Consider the following 17,589-nt stretch of genomic DNA (forward strand, 5'->3'; position numbering starts at 1 on the left):
AAATTGTGATTTTCTATTTAATAATTTATCGGTGTTTTTAAATTTATTCAATTCTTTACTATTTTAAAATTCCCTGCTCGTTGTAGTTATAAATAGATAAAATCTGCAGTGATCAATGAACGTTAAAAAAATGTACCGGAACGGTCGAAATTATAGTTTTAATAATAGAGATTTATTATTAATGACAGGTTTACTTCTAGCAATTATAATACTGCCATCGCGACATTAACGAGGATACACGTTTTAATTGCCGCTTCCGTGCAACGTCTTCTTAATGCAATTAACAGGAGGATTAACAAAGGACGCTCGCGTCAGGCAATAAAATCGTAGCCAGGTTCGATGCAATATTTCGTGTGTCGGCGCTCGCGAATGCATTAATCCGGTCGTCGCGTCGCTGTCCGACGATATATTTATCGCTGCGACTCTTTTATTGAAATTAAAAGCGGTTCCTGCTATCGAGGCGAGGGTGTGTGAGACCGGGCGAAGGTCCGTATCGATCGAGATATACGTACGTATCGAATTACTGGCGGATTATCGTCGAGGGAGAATCAACGAAGCGTCGCCGTGGCGCACGATAATTATTTCTGCGTTAGCCATAATTATTGCCCGGGTGGCAATTAATTCCTGCCGGAGCGGCAATTAATTTATTGCGGCTTGATTAATTGCCGCATGCTCGCCGGCCGAGACACAGTTCGTTACTGTGCTGCCGGATCGCGCCCTTTTGCTACGCGAATCGAGCCCTTCCGCGAAAAGAATTTCGCCCATGGAATTTCCATTATTCGAATGAACCTGCTTTCTTGAATTATTTCGATCAGCTTTCGATTCTGCCGCCTTCTCTGCTCGAATATTCTGCGTGGAAATGTTAAACTTATTATTCTTTCTAGAATAATTTTTTCAACCTCCTCAGAACTGAATGTAACTCTCAGAAAATGTAAAACTTATTATTCTTTCCAGAAACATTTTTTAAACCCCCTCAGACCAGATATAAATCTTGGAAGATGTAAAACTTATTATTCTTTCCAGAAACATTTGTTCAACTTCCTAAGAACTGAATGTAAGTATAGTAAATCTCAGAAAATGTAAAACTTATTATTCTTTCCAGAAACATTTGTTCAATCCCTTCAGAACTAAATGTAAATCTCAGAAAATGTAAAAGTTATTATTCCTTCTAGGAACATTTTTTCAAGCCCCTACCCCTAAGTTAAACTAGACTGTTTCCAAATGAATTGCTGTTATTCGATTATAAAATGCACTTTGCATATGCGTTTTCATTTTGAGATTCATTATGCAAAGAATGATGAAAGAATTGCACATATTGCGGTGGTTAGGTAAGCTACTTTTTCCATTTGCGTGGAAGTAGGCGCACAGCCCAATATTTCAATCGTCCGCGGTATCTCGTGGCGAATTCGAGCGTGTACTCCTAGACGTGCAACTTCCGGTCGGAGAGACGCATCGTTGCAAGAGAGGCGGATATCAAAATGGAATCTCGCGGGCTAATAAATACTCTGTTATCACGCCTAATCGAGTTATCGCGTTGATACGCCGCGAGGAAGCCAGGATCTACGACATCGAGTCCGTGAAACTCCCCTTGGGAATTCGCTGCCCCATAAAATCGAGTCCTCTGTTCCAGCTGGTTGATCGAAAAATCAGATTCCAAGAATGGAAATCCAAATAACGGAATATTCGAAAAAGAATATCCTAGATGGATAAATAATCAGAATAAGAATTAGACAGTCGGTTTTCATGCAAAATAAAAATTGTATTACGTGCATTCTCTTCGGTAATAAGTGTACAAAATTATCTCTCTGCCATAAATTTGGCGGATAATTTTTATAAAATTCCTGTCGCAGAGAACAATCACGGTTCGTGAAGCGTTTTAACGTTCCAGGAACATCTTCGTACGCGTGGATCACAGTGTGTCGGTTGTCAGCGTGGTAAAGCACGTCGTGTGTATGTATACACTTAATAAAATAGAGGTGTGGAGTTCCGCGATAGCGGCTCGCGGAAGTTATGCCCGACCGGAATCGCTGTTAGGTCTCCATGGCTGGCAACGTTTGCTGAATTATTACCGGGCGAATGCTGCACATAATTCGACGACGTGCGCTTGCTGTTTCCCCGTTTCCCTAGCCGGATATGATCAGAGAGTATATGAGAGTGCTCACGCCCGGGGATTGGCCGTGCCACTTTTGTCTGCGCATCATGTTTACCCTGGAACAGCTTTTACAGCATCTTTAACATGGAACAAAACCAGCATCATCTTTAGCAGGAAACAAAACCCACGTTGCTGTTCATAAATGTGTGGACGTGGACACCGACTGTCTCGTCGGTAACTGTGCCTAAAGTTGTAACAGTATGCCCTATTGTATATTATCACCTACCTTATTGCAACTTCTCCTTATACTTTTATTTCTATGTCTAGACTGTTTCTATCCGATATTAATATTCTCTTGATTTTGTAAAACAAGGCTGTATGTATAAAAATATTATCTTTCTAGTGGCGCTGTACAGTGGTGCCTTCAACGTTTGGCTGCTATGTGGATTGCTAGTGTACTGACCCCTGCCACCCGCCCAACAGTACACGCATGGTATGATGGTCCACAGTCGTAAGGGAGAATCACTCGGTTTTACATATTGTTAGTCGCAACAAGCGGACTTTCAGTTGTGTAATTTACTTAGCGATAAATAAAGAATAGAAATTTATATGCAAACTTTTCACACACCATCTGTACAAATTTAAAATTGTAATATGTGTATGATAATAAATAAAGAATATATTTTTACAAGCCAATGTGTTCTTATTTAACACCCTGTAGAAATTCTGATACAAATCTTTAAAAAATCTTGAAAATTGTGCCACCTTTTTTACTATAATGTTCTCCTAGTAGAAATAAAAAAAAACCCGGAAAATTTCCAAAAATCTCGAAAATTGAAATTTGTATTAGGAGGACATGACATCGAAGGAGGTGGCACAAAATTCAGTAGTACAACTTAACGACAAGTCAGACGCTGGTATATTTTTGTTTTTCAAAGTTCCGCTATTTTTGCAATTCCAAATCAGTACAGTAATGCGGAAATCAGTAGTATAACTCTACGACAAGTGGGACGTTCGGGAAAAATTGAGATATTCTTCAGATATTCTTTTTAATACATAGTCTTTATTAAACTTTATTTATATTCATTGTAAATTCATACATAAAGTGTTTGTATATTGTACATGTACATAACTCATGTATATTACATTCTAAACAGTTATAACACGAATTATGACTAGCTCGGAGAGACTTTCTCTAATATGATTTAAGGTTCGATCTTTTTTAATGTGTTCCGTTGATCGCGGCTATCTCTAAAAATTAATGTAATTTTAATAGACAATTATTAGGTTGGAGGAAAAGTTCTGTCGTATTTTAAAGAAAACATTTGAATGAATTAAGAAAAATATATATGTTTAATATTATTCAATGATATAATTTCCATTATTTGTAACAACTTGTTGCCATCTTACAGATAACCTGTCAATTCCTGTTTCCGAATAGAAACATTAAAAATTGCCTGCTTATTTAAAATACGACAGAAGTTCCCCTCCAAGCAAATAGAACGAGCTAAGATTGGAGACAGAGATTGCCAATAAAATAGATTCCACATTTTCCATAAAATATCAACGCGCATTAAGCATAAAAACACATTTCTGCAAATTCCCATTTTTCAAGCAGCCCCAATAAATTGCAGCACAATCTCCCGAATAAACACGAAGCAAATAATCTGCTGAAAACCGTGTCCCCGATAATGGAAGCGTCCGACACCGTGTCGATCATTAAACGTCGATCATTAACAACGGCGATAATCTTCGGAAAAGATTAGCGATTGGATAGCATTTAATAAAGCAAACACTCGGCCCGTGTAGATAGCCGGCGAAATATGGCGTCGGCGGCGTCTTACGCATTTTTCACGAACCGATCGATCCCGATAAAACGCGAAAAAATAAAATAAGACCGAAGGGCGAAAATGTACGAGCATTTCGCGCACGCCCGAAGCGTTCGTTTACCTTTGATTAAATCATTTCATTGAACACGGCTGACTGGTTCCCGGCGCGGTGCGATTCGCCAGCGAGATTAAACCTCGGGGAGGTAGCTCCACGGCCAGATAAACTCTGATAGATGCTCTCCGACGATTTCCGCCGTGACCTATCTGCGAGCATAACTCAGGGGCCCTTCTCGCGTGATTTCGCGTGATCACCGGCACTCGGTAATGACGGTGTCCCGGAGAAAAATTAGCTGGAACGGCTCCCGGGCCCCGAAAGCCAGTCCTTTTTCAGGAACCGAATCTTCCGAATCGTGACATTCGACTTTAAAACACGAATTAAGTTTCAGGAACCCAGCAGAGGACCTTGCAAATCGTGATGAGCAAAACCTGGCTTGAAAAGTGAATTAAATTTCAGGAAGCGAGCAGTGGACGTTGCAAATCCTTGTCCTCAACCTGTTTTAAAATATGAATTTATTTTTCAGGAAGTGAATGTAGCAAATCTTGGTCCTCCACCAACTGTAAAATATGAATTTATTTCCAGAAACTGAACAATGAATGTAGCAAATCCTGGTTCTCAACCTGTTTCAAAATATGAATTTATTTTTCAGGAAGTGAACAACGAATGTAGCAAATACTGGTCCTCCACCAGCTGTAAAATATGAATTTATTTCCAGAAACTCATAGACATATAGAGATAGACTGCGCGGCCTGTACGAAGCGCTGAAGCCCACAATGGCGGCAAAAAACAAAAATAAAACATCAATAAATACATCAATTGGAAAGAGAGCGCTATGGACCCCGGCTAATGCTCTCTCTCTCACTCTTTGTACCGCGCGCCGCCATTGTGGGCTTCAACTCGCCCATAAGACGGCGCAGTCTATCTCTATATGTCTATGCAGAAACTGAACAATGAATGTAGCAAATCCTGGTTCTCAACCTGTTTCAAAATATGAAGTTATTTTTCAGGAAGTGAACAACGAATGTAGCAAATACTGGTACTCCACCAGCTATAAAATATGATTTTATTTTCAAGAACTAAACACTAAATATTGCAATTCATGGTCCTCAACTTTCTTTAAAATACGAATTTATTTTTCATGAACTGACCAGTGAATGAAGCAAATCTTGCTCCTCAACCTGTTTTAAATTAATATATATAAAATAATATAGGTGGTTCGGAACTCACCTTTATAAACTGTAGGTCCCGTTGAAATTAGGCGATAGTGATAGTGAAAAAGGGGGAGAGTGGTAAATGGATCTGAAACCCTGAGGGGACCAAATATCATTACTTAACTTTATATAAAATGTAATATAAAATAAGCCCAAGAACAGATTGAATTTTCCCATTGCGGAGAATTAACAAGAATATTTTTGGTACCATTCAGCCCGGCAACAAAATATTCAAAATGTTAACATCTCGAACTCGAAACTGATCGCGCGTGTTTATCTTGTAGCAACATTTTCGCTAAGCAATGAAATTTTCATGGGAACTTCATTCGATTCATCCCGCCATGGATTATCGCCATCGGCCTGACAGTGTGCCCATTTTAGGGCCGAATTAACGATTCCAATGGCAACGATTTCCCCCAGAAGGCGTATCGTCCGACGCGAGTCGACGCGTTTAATGCCCGTCCACAACTGTTATTTTCGCGAACGCGAATTTCTTTTTCATTAAGATGCTATCGCCTCGGGAATAATTGGTCGATGCAACGATGGGGTGCCACCAACCACCGTGTGTATATCGATTCCTCGATAGCGTATCGGGTTGCTCGATACTCATTTGCATGGGAAAGAAGGTGCCAATTTTGCTCTGATAAGCGGCAGTCTCGAGCTGGAACGACAAGCTACTTTGTTGAACCGTTGTTGCTATTCCTGACGGCCTTCCCTTCGGCTTTCGCTTGCTTTCTTCTTCTTGCTTGGGACAACGGTGATCTTTATCTTCATCATGCTGTAGCGCGATGCCTCGGAAATATTTAATATTTGATCTCTCGAGGAAAAATCCAGTGGAGTCGTATTAAAATAATTATGGGTGAAGAGATGAAGGCCACTCGCGAGGACTGTTTTGTAATTGAAACATCTTTTTGTTCTTCAAGGATTCCTGGTAGGTAGTTTATTTTGCGTGAAGTTCTTCGCGCTTTTGTAGCAGGAATGAGACTGCATGAATCAATAAAAGGGTAAAACGATTTTGTATGTATCGATGAATTATTGAAACGAATTAAAGCTCCTGTTTCTTGTAATCAGTGAACGACGCGTTTATCTTAACTTGAGAAATATCCATAAAACATTCTCACTATACATAGAAATACATAACGTAAGGTACAAGTAACAATAGTGTAATTGCTGAACCAACAACTCGGTCTAAAGCAATAATAAATAAATAATTGCTTGATACCAGCAGGGTGTAGGTGTGCTGGATCCTCGCCGGCAATTTCCGGTTCGGAAGAGCCTAGGAAACAAAATGGAAGCGGAGGCCGTCAAAAATGACTGGTCCCCTCGTCGTCCATTATTCGGCGAGCCAATCAACCGATGGATTCCGCCTCGTCGTCCATTACCCCGAATTAACCGGCTTCTGGAACGAGTATTTAATCTCCCAAATGAACCCACCCCTTCACCCCGGGTGAGCCAGGTGCCTGGTATCGCGCACACAGGGTGCAATTAAAATTCGGGGGCCATTTAATCAGGCACTGGCGCGGCGCGACTCGAGGAGTGGCTGGCCGTCGACGAATGGGAGCGAATCTGCAGGGTGCAGCTAAACAGAGCCCCCGAAGGACACTAACGAGCGTCCACGTGCTCGTTAACGCGAGAATGCGACTTGGACCGCGTTAACGAAATTTACGAAGGCCCAGCTGCGCCGCGGTCGCTGGTTCGTAACGAGTCTGCGTTTCCTCGGCCGGTTTTCGGACCATGGACCACTCTTAATCCCGAGATCTTCGGATTCAGCTCGATCTCGAGGAATGGGCTGGACGAACTCCTGGAACACTTAGAATCCGCGAGTTGTTTTAATTCTTGTCATTCAATAGCATCGAGCCAAATGGTTTCAATTGAAAAAAGTGTAACATCAATCAGACGCTTTAACAGAGAAAGCTATAAACAGTTAGAGACATTTTTAAAAATTTCTTCCGACCTAGAATAATCGCATTGTATATGATTTTCTTCAATTTTAAAGGCGAGCGTTTTCGAATCTATTTTAGTATCGTTTGTAAAGATAATGGAGAAACTGAAATAATGAATAATGGAGAAATAATGAAGAAAATTATGAAACTTGGAAGACGTGTAGAGCATCTACATATAAACATGAATACTTCCCGCGAAGAAATGGTTCAATCTAAAACAATCCCTACGTGAAGAAGGTTTTAGAAAGTGCCATTATTATTTTTCAACGTAAATCATACCAATTACAATGTTTTCAAAATCTTTCTTGCACGTTATCCAGTAAACTAATGCTTCTACTTAACCCTTTGCAGACGGAGCTGTTTTAATTTGAAAATTAAGAATTTCTTCCAACCTAGAATAATCGCATTGTATATGATTTTCTTCATTTTAAAGGCGAGCGTTTTCGAATCTATTTTGGTATCATTTGTAAAGATAATGGAGAAACTGGATGAGATAATGGAGCAGATTTCGAATCTGGAAATTTGGAAAATTTGAAATTTCGAGGACGTGTAGACCATCTATAAACACGAATACTTTCCGCGAAGAAATAGTTGAATCTAAAACGATCCCTACGTGAAGTAGGAATTACAATTTTTTCGAAATCTTTCTTGCACGTTATCCAGTAAACCAATGCTTCTACTTAACCTTTTGCAGAAGGAGCTATTTTAATTTGAAAATTAGACACTTCTTCCGACCTAGAATAATTGCATTGTATATGACTTTCTTTTTATTTTATGGATGTCCAGTTGATATAATACCTCGTACAATACTTAAATGTGTAGTAATTGATTAGATACCATATTTAATGTAAACAATATTGTGAATAATAGTACAGCAATTTTTAGTGACGATTCTAAGTCATCCCTCGACTGTTAAGGGTTAATTTTTTAGTCTACGCGTGGCAGGAACTTAAAGAGAGAGTTAGAAATAATATGGTACATCAATTCTCGTGACAACAGCATAAAATGCGTAATTGTAGGTCATTAGGTACGCGACGAAAAGCAATTTAGCGAGAGACACAGATCCACTTTGATCCTAAAACGACAGTCAATCGTGAGACCGTCGCGTCGGATAGGCAAAGCCGAGGCTAGTTTTCACAGCGCGGCGATTCGCGTGGCTGCCACTTAATTTGACTTACTCGGTGAAAGGAGGAGACTCTCCGCTAACTAGCAGAGCCCGCCGGTGATACGAGAAACAGCTTGTTAACCGTTCAGCTCTCGGTGATAACTTGAACACAGGTTGCGCGCGTAAACATCGCTTCCTCGCGTCAACGCGGCCAACAATTCATTATTACTTCCTGATGACATGTTCCCGAACGATTCACGACGATCATCGGTTACGCAACGAGCTATTCGCGGACTCTCCGACGAATTTCCCCTCGTAACGAGCGGCCTGTCGCGGAGCAATTAGCGTGCCACGGCTACGAACTGGTATTTCTGCACCGAATGCTAGATCTTCGAAAAATTGTCATTTCGTAGAAAGGGGACAGCAACGATTTTGTATGTCGTGCGAAATATCTTCGAAGAAAATAAATGATGGACTTGAAATGAGGCTAGACGGTCCGGAAACCAACAATTTAGAGTGCTAATATTTTTTGCAGCCACCGCAGCTCGTGCAAAATGTTTTCCCGGCCATGCAACTGCCAATCGAAGTCGCCCCCACCGTTTAATTCCCATAAATGACAATTCCCATTGAAGGAAGCCGTAAAAGGTTCTGCGCGCGTCTCACCAAGCCACGATGCTTAGATACTATCCCGGTGTAGGATCCGATCGGATTAGCATAGATTTCCGCGTTCTCTGGTAGAAGCGCCGCATTGCGAATCCGGAATTGCTCGACGATAAATTCTCCTTCTGAAAAAAATACAGTGAACCGCTTTGGGAGCTTCGAAAATTCAATAATTAACAATTCTCTAAAATTGCTGAATCAGGGTTCCCTTCACTCTAAAAGAATTTTAATTTTATATAAACGACAATGAAGAATTATTTTTCACAAAATGTTCACAATGTGTTTTTGTTATTTAAAAAAAATGGGCGTTTCATTCCACCACGCTCCACTTTGCTCGGCCTGAAAAATTCATATATGTATTTTACGCCGCAAGGGACGCTGCTCGCATAATTATCGGCGTTATTATCCGATAAGCGGGCCCACGAGAGTGAAAGTAACAAGCGTAAGAGGCTCCGGTGATCTTTATCGATCGCTCGATAATCCCCGGTCGATCGGGAAACCAGAAACGAGGAAATCGCTCGAGATCCTCGTCGAGGAAGTTTAAAGCAGCATCGTCTTCGACGATCGATGTCGACGCACTTCGACTTCACCTGACCGACGATTTACGAGCTGACATTTTTTTGCGCTCAGCCACGGTCTATCCGCTCGAAGATCGGCCCGTAATGAGGCTTAACGATCGCCCCGAGAGAGAGAGCACGTTGACGCTCGGCCACGGCAGCTCCTCCGGCCAGAGACCAGACGAAAAATGAATACGTGATTCACGGCGCGCATGCACGCCACCTTTTCGAGGGTGAAAAACCGAGGGAATCGATAGTCGCCGCGCAGTAACGCACACCCCCGAAGACTGCAGAGATGCAGTTTCTCCTTGTCCGCTTCTGCGAAATCCGTCTGTTTTGATGCTTTTTTGAAGGGAGCAGTTTCATATGAATTTTTTGGAACTGCCTTAATAGTTTTCTGATCGGAGCAATTTTATATGAATTCTTTTGGAACTGTTTTAGTAATTTTGTAAGAATTTTTAGAACTTTCTCGGACCTGTTTTAGTGCTTTTTTGAAGGATTAGAATTTAAATGAATTTTTTGGAACTGGCTTAATAGTTTTCTGATAGGAGCAATTTTATATTGATTCTTTTGAAACTGTTTTAGTCATTTTGTATGAATTTTTAGAACCTTCCAAAACCTGTTTTTTAATGCTTTTTCGAAGGGAGCAATTTCATAATGAATTTTTAGGAACAGCCTTGATAGTTTTCTGATAAAAGCAATTTTATGTGTGTTCTTTGAGAACTGTTTTAGTAATTTTATATTTGATGCATATTTGAGAAAAATTAATTGATCAAACGAAAAGCAGAAAATTGATTTAAAAAATTTAAATACACATATGTATTATTTCCACCTGTTCACTATTATCCAGAAAAGAAGTATGTATGTAGCTCCCGTAGCAGACAGTTCTTACATTGCATAAAACTTCGCAGTCTACAGAAAACGGTTCAATTTTCCGTAGCACCGGTCGATGAAGAAGTACATACACGTTCGGATCATGACAAGGTACTCGTCCAGTCGATAACGCATCGGTCCCGATGATAGTTAAGCCGGCAAGAAACGCAACAATGAAGTAAATAGATCAGATAAGGGTTTTCTTTGGGCAGGTTGATCGCGATTTGCTCGGCCAGTCTCCGTCGAATAAATATGTATGAGTAAAGGCCGCGTTTCTGGTCGCGGCTTCGAAAATAGTTGCTTCAATCTTTCGGGCCGATTAAGAATGCACGCAAATTGTTTCGAGCTTAACCCCGGCCCCCTATAACTCACTATTACAGATCAAATTGGCCAGATAGGCTTGTAGAACGTGCCCGAATGGGCATTGTTACAACGGCGTATTACCGTAATAGCGGCGATCATAGGATCGCTATGTAGTGGTTCTCGCCGCGGTGGTTCGCAATTGATTTATCCAGTGCTCGGGAAAATGATCGCGGTCATGGAACGATCGGAGGAACAGGAACCGAAGTGGGCGAAGACAGAGCCGATCCTAAGAACATACTAATCGCCCCAGGATGAATACCGAGGGTGAAGGTTCGAGTGGAGAGTGGGGATCGATAGAAAAAAGAAGTTTCCTGGCAAACTATGATCTTTCAGGCGTGGTTTCTCGAAAGAGCATACTCTTGCAAAGGGGGTCCTCGCTCGCAGTCAATGGTTAGGCCGTGACGTCGCACACTTTAGCCAATAATTCGGCTAGAACGAGTGGAATGACCCAATCGGCCAAATTCCTAGCAGAAGACTACTTGTGAGGCACGGAGAGTACCTGAAATCATCATACCTGTCCCCACTGCCTCGCTAATAAACAGTAAGACTAGAAAACCACCCAGATTCCACCTAAAATCGAAATGAGAATCAACACAATTCATAAATTCTCCTTCTACTCACTTTCGCTAGGATGCAGGGAAGAAGAAGGAGAGGAAGAAGGGATACAGCGGAAGATCAAAAAAGTTATTAGCCGAAGGTGGAGAGAGAGAAAGAGAACAGAAAGAGACAAAGAAAAAAATTGATATACATTATTCTAGGACGGAGGATTGCAAAAGGTTAAACATAAACAGCGAAACATTATTCGCTTGTCATTAGAAACCACCCCCAATAAACATCTGTCAGCACGAATGATAAAAACACACGAAAACCAGATTTCGGAGCACACGTCCCAATAAGTGCGCGAATAGGGACTGCGTCGCCTGGGGCGTGCAGTGACCCGTGCGCGCACCGAGGTCATCAGTAGAAAATGAATTCCCCGACGTTCCTCGAACAGCTGGAATTAAAAGATTTTATTTTCGTCGAGGTAGATTGGCCATCCGTCACGGCGCGCCGCGCCGCCGTGCGTTCGGGGGCTGTGGATCCCAGCACCGTTGAATGTAGTGGGGTGCCGGAGATCGGGGGTCGGTGTAGAAGCTAAACGTGGCAGGAGCTAAGAGCCGGATCACCTAAGAGCAGATAGAGGAATCAGAAAGAACAGGCGGAACGTGCTGGAGACAGAGGATGGCTGGGGGGTAGCGAGGTGGAGAGGGAGGTGGACAATCTGGAAACCCAACGTGATAACGGGCGGCGGAGGGGATAAATCGAGTGCGAGAGCGGGAAGCAGGCGAAGAAGAAGGTGAAGAAGGAGGAGAGAAGACGAACACGAACACACCGTCCGACTAAAAAGGACAAGCGAACCAGGGGCAGCGTACTGGATCACCGGCGAGCAGATAGAGGAGCCAGAAGTAAAGCGGAGAGCGTTGCGCCGGCCAGGTGGGAACAGGAGGAGGTGGTCGAAGTGAGAGGGCAGAGATATAAACACGGGGAGAGTGGTGGTGGCGTTGAAAAATGGAGGGGGCGACGAGCGCGGCGATCGTTGGTGGGAAAGTGAGGCGGTCGCAGGGTTGTCGAGTGGGAGGAGGACGGAGAAAGGGGATCGAAGTAGGGAGAGTGGGTTCCGAGTTGCCTATCAGCGTCCAGAGAGGTGGAGTGGGGGTCTATGGGCGGTTCTGACACTGGGTTAGGTTTGAGTTAGGCCTGGGGTTCCCGCGTCGGCCGGCAGATGTCGAGTGGTCGCGCCCCTCGACAGGGTCTTCACCCCTGGAAAGGTCAGCGGTGGGCGGGCCGCGCGTAGAATCGACGCCCAGGAACGCCCATCGTCGGCCCTCCCGCCGCTTCCTCGCCGCAGACGCTCCGCGGCAACCAACTGGACAACCAGCCCGGTCTGGATCCACAGCGTCGCACAACGGTTCTGTTGAAACTCGCGTCTACCAGCGCCGTGCAGGACCTCCACACGTTCGCCAGCCGATCGTTGCCTGGACCGTCGTGTCCCCGACCCGTTTTCCGTCACCGGCCTCGTCCGTCCCTTTTGCTTCGGTTCTTGCGGCTTGGTTGCAAATTCGGCAAAGCCGGAATATTCGAGTGCGCGTTGCCAGCAGCCTGGATCTCGGACCCAGGGCGTCCTCCCTGTGACTCTCCTCTCCCGCGAGGATCCTCCGAGACCGTCGGTCACACACGGGACAGTGAGAGTGCGATGGATTATGGGCGTGTCGGGGCTCCGTTGTGGTCCGACGGGCTCGCGATGACCGAGGACCACCGTGGGAACGGCACCGGTAGCTGCCAATCGGACTGTCAGTCGGACGAATGAGTCGCCGGCACCGGTGAGCCCGATCCGCGGTGCGTCGAGTCCGGGAACGACTGTTTTCTGGAGAAGGATGAGCAACCACCTCGGGATCAGGTGTGCTGCACGGTCATGAACAGGGTCGAACAGTGTCCGTCGGCAAAGGACTGGAGTACTTAGTGCATGGGGATTAAAGTTCCCTTACGGAAGAGTGTATCAACCAGGAGAGACATCCGCGAGCATCTTTAACCGATGACTAGACAGGTGTCCTGTCCCAGGATGATCATCAGTCCAGGTAGCTACAAGCGGACGGAATCCGTGAGGTAGGTAAGCGAAGAGCAAAGCAAAAAGCCATCGCACTGACAAATCGAGAAACGAACTAAACACGTCAGACAATTCCTCGATATGAACATGAAGAGGTCCGGGACAAGCATGGCCTAGCTCTTTCCCCGCGATCCTCTGCAAGGTCTAAAGTTTCGTCGCGAGAGGCCAGGAAACCAAAAATGTCGAACAGGTCCCCGGAGGCTTCGACGGGAGTTGAGTCGTCGGAGCTGCACGAAATCAGGCAGAATCACCTGTCGAGTAGACTGGAGTCCGAGGAGTCGGTGAAACGGGAGCAATTTCGGGGAGGTGACAACAATCCTGACAGCGATTGCGAGAGCGACACGAGCGAGGTGTTGAGCGTCGGCAGCGAACCGACGCCCACCAGCGTCGTTGGAATCCGGGGCTGTGGCTCGGTCAGGTACGACCAGGAGTCTGCGAGCAGCCGTGGCGGTGACTTTCGAGATGAGGAGAACACGAGGACGTCGGCGACACCGTCGCCTTCGAGTTCGACGAGCTGCAACGACTCGTTTTATCAAAGAACATCGAACCACGTCCCGGCGCCTAGTCCGCCAGGGTATAGTCAGCCTCCGTCGTCGCCTACAGCCTCGTCCGTGAGGTCGCCAGCCTCTTCATCGGCCACGGCGTCGTCACCGGGTCGTCCCGAAGGGATTCAGGACGTTATAGTGCCCAGGTACCAGTCTAATCATCCGCAACACTTGCTGCCAAGATACTCCTCGAGGGATTCCGAGATTCTCGATTATCCGACGCGGGTGCAGCACACGTTGGGCCACGAGATAATCTACCCGACCGTCGAGAGGCTCCACAGAACGCCCATCAGCGTCCCCCTGGTGACCAGGTTGTCTCTCTCGCCTCCGTCGGCCATGACGGTCACCGGACTACAAGCAACCACCCCTGTCCTCCATCCTGCAGCCTGCAGAGACCCCAGAGAAACCGCCTCGCTGATGCCTCATCCTGGACAACACCTCCACCACGCGAACAGCCACGTGCATCTGCATCAAACCTCCCAGGTGCAACACATCCCCGCGAACTCCGTGCACCAGCATCGACTCTCCGTCAACAAGATCCTCCAAAGAGACCCTGGAAGTCCTGTCTCGCCCGGCATCAGAGAAGAGAACGGCAGGACTGTGCCAGGCAGCAACGGTGTACAGAACAACGGCATCAACAACACCAATCACCATAATAATCATAACAATAACAACAACCTGCAACATCAAGCAGGGCTGAAGTTCAGTATAGACAATATTCTGAAGGCTGACTTTGGGAGAAGGATTACCGATCCCATTTCGTTGAAGAAGTCCAGACCTAAGAAGGTCTCGTCGAGACCTATCGATTTGACGAAAGACTTTCTCGAGTCGTCTTCCGAGACCTCGGAGAAGAGTAGCTCGGAGACCAGTTCTACGACTAACACTTCGCCAGGCAGTATCCCCGCGAGCTCTGCTGCCAACACGCCTGGACCACCTGCGACCGAACCTAGCAAGCAGCTGCCCTGGCCGGCGTGGGTCTACTGCACCAGATACTCGGATCGACCTTCCTCTGGTGAGTTCTGCTCTCTGGATCGCCTTCGTGCATTGTCCAGCACGGTTTTGGTTGGATCGAATGCGTTAATTTGGCGAAATTTTGATTGGAAATCGTGGACAGGACATTTCTGATGATTTCATGGAACTCTAGTCAGTTTTCTAGCTACCTCTAGAGTTTGACCTGCCAGTTTGACGAAATTTTCGTTCGGAAATTGTGGAGATAAGATTCTTGACGATTTCAAGGAAGTAACTCTAGCTTTCTAGCTACGTTTAATTTTCATTGTCGGTTTTAGCTAGTTCTCAGCTAGATCAATTCCGATCCAATTCCACTCAATACACATGAATGTTGGAATTTCCTGAACAGTGCACACGAGATATGAATAATTCTAGCACCTTCTAATTAGCATATCGATTGTATACAGAGTATTACAGAGTAATCTGCAAAAGTTTTCGGCTAGATTCTCTGAATTCATTTGATTTTCCACAAGTCTCCGGACCAGTCTCAATACATAAACAACTAGCAAATTGAATGTAGAAAGTATAGGTCCGAGAACTTTTGTTCAAATTTATTATTCTAAAAGTACAATGTACTAGTGTGTTAAGTATCATAGCAATCAGCGCGAAAGTGCCGCAGCCAAGCTCATCGAGGCAGAAATGGTCTCACGGTGTTTTCGCAATACGAAAAAGAAATATGGCGACCGGTCGGCAAGTTCAGAAATGAATTCCCATCGGGCGCGAAATAATTGCAACGGGTCTCGCGAAATAATTGCAACGGTCCCGCGAAAGGTCGGTTAACGTAATCAGCGTTGTTTCCACGGAGAGCGAGCTATAGTTCTCGGCAACAATTTATATTCCCTCGCGCTGAATTTTCGCGAGGGTGGCGACGCTGAACACTATCGCTTGATAACGGTGTCGCTTATTAGACGCCCGTAAAATCCGTCGAACTGCACAAAGTGCATAAAGTGCACAAACTGTATGAAGCGCATGAAGTGCATCGCGCCGTTGGAATTTCATCTAGAAATCATTTTCGCGCCACGGGAGAAAACGGTTTCGCTATGCAAACCGTTTGTTATGCAAGCGGAGGCCGTTGTTTAGCAACGGGCCCGTCACGATCCCGACAATTTTATTCGTGCCATCGACTAGCCGATTTTTACGGCCGGCAACACCGGCTAATTATCCCACAACTCTCCGATAGAGTATGCTCGTGACGATATCGCGAGCATAAATAATAAAACTCGCTCGGCCATCGGCTATGATCCACAGTGATCGTTGATCCACGTCTTCGATTGAACACTCTGATTTTAATTGCCGGTATTAGACAGCGGATTTGATGCTATGACAAAAATTATACAGTAAAAACATTAGAACAATTTAATAATAGTGTTGTATTATTCTCAGCATGTTACACACGTTAAGAAGTTTGTTGCAATTCAGGTAGAACATTTTTATCTCGCATAAAGATCCGCTGTCTAGCCGGTATTAATAATTCATCCGCCGACGAACCTCAGGAAATCGAATTCTCTGCCATTTCGTTCTTTTTCATTCAGTTATGCTGCCGGCTAATTAAGACGTGTAGATACTAACTTTGCGAGTTACATCGGAACCATGTACGGAAATCGAGTTTCGAGCTGTCCCCGATCGATCTTCGTTTTTGAATATTCATCAGGCGACACGGCGATCGAGGGAATCGATCGATAAATAAAATTCAGCTGTGATTTTGATGTGCACGCTCCTCGATGTCGAAACACGGCAGTTTGTTGAACTATGCTAATTCTTATCGATGGGGAGAAAGGATTATATCAGATTGCGTCGTTTTTATTTAAATTATGAAGTTGCTTATATTGTAATAAAAATCGTACAAAATCTAAATAGAGTCATTTTTCTAAGTGAGAATATTTTAGTCGCTTTTAGAACTCGATAGGTTTAGTGTTAATTTCCTTCGAACCGAGATAAAATTCTATTTTGTTGTTGCTAGTGTTCAGCCGTTGGAGAACGTACAATAGACATAAATTCTCTTCTTCTAGGAGATTATGGACACCATTAAAAGTTGCTAAGGTGACCCCGGCACGTCTGGCCGAACCCGATACCGATTTGTCAGCAATGCGTTCGCCGCATTTCCCGGTCCCGGATCGAAGATTTATCTCGGGGCCTCTCGCGAATTGTTTCCCGGTTTTGCACGTAGATGGATGCTCCTTTCAAACGACACGGGGAAACGTGTAATTACTCTGGTCGCTTGGGCCGAGTGCCGGCTTGATGAATGGTAGAAAACGTTTCGTCGTGTCACTCATATCTGATATACGCTCATTGTCAGGAAACAATTGTTAAGCGGGCTCTGGAGGAATATAAGCGGCTCCCTCCGCCCCATAAATCAACGCTCGCGGGATACGCGACTAACTATTTCTCGGCTTTTGTGCCACGGGGGGACAACAATTTCCTATAGGTCATTCAGTTGTCGTATTCTTATGCAAACCATCGGTAAATAATTGCGCCCTATTAGATCGCGCCTGTGTTTCTGTGTTTCGCAGGCCGTAAGGCCGAGGCTTTCAACGGGGAACCGGTGTTCCGCGGATGCGTGTTCCGCGAAAATTATTGCGCCGCTGCGATCATTGTACTTACCCGTCGCTGGAAAAAGAATCTGTACAACGCAACTGGTTCGACGCCGTCGTGCCATTGTATTTTAATAATACGCATAATGCCGCGAATTTCTCAGATCACT

At 44.7% G+C, this 17,589-nt stretch overlaps 1 protein-coding gene across 1 annotated transcript in view; it reads left to right on the forward strand.

Annotated features, from left to right (window-relative positions):
• Window positions 1-12,558: 12,558 nt before the first annotated feature.
• LOC143208630 (uncharacterized) overlaps window positions 12,559-17,589 on the forward strand; it is a 97,991-nt gene continuing 92,960 nt past the window's right edge. Inside the window, exon 1 of the mRNA XM_076423199.1 lies at window positions 12,559-14,892. Coding sequence (XP_076279314.1) covers window positions 13,515-14,892 — 1,378 coding nt within the window. The 5' untranslated portion in view covers window positions 12,559-13,514. The remainder of the gene's footprint in view (window positions 14,893-17,589) is intronic.

The sequence above is a fragment of the Lasioglossum baleicum genome, chromosome 5 (genome assembly GCF_051020765.1).
Source record: "Lasioglossum baleicum chromosome 5, iyLasBale1, whole genome shotgun sequence".
In the NCBI taxonomy this organism is placed as follows: Eukaryota; Metazoa; Arthropoda; class Insecta; order Hymenoptera; family Halictidae; genus Lasioglossum; species Lasioglossum baleicum.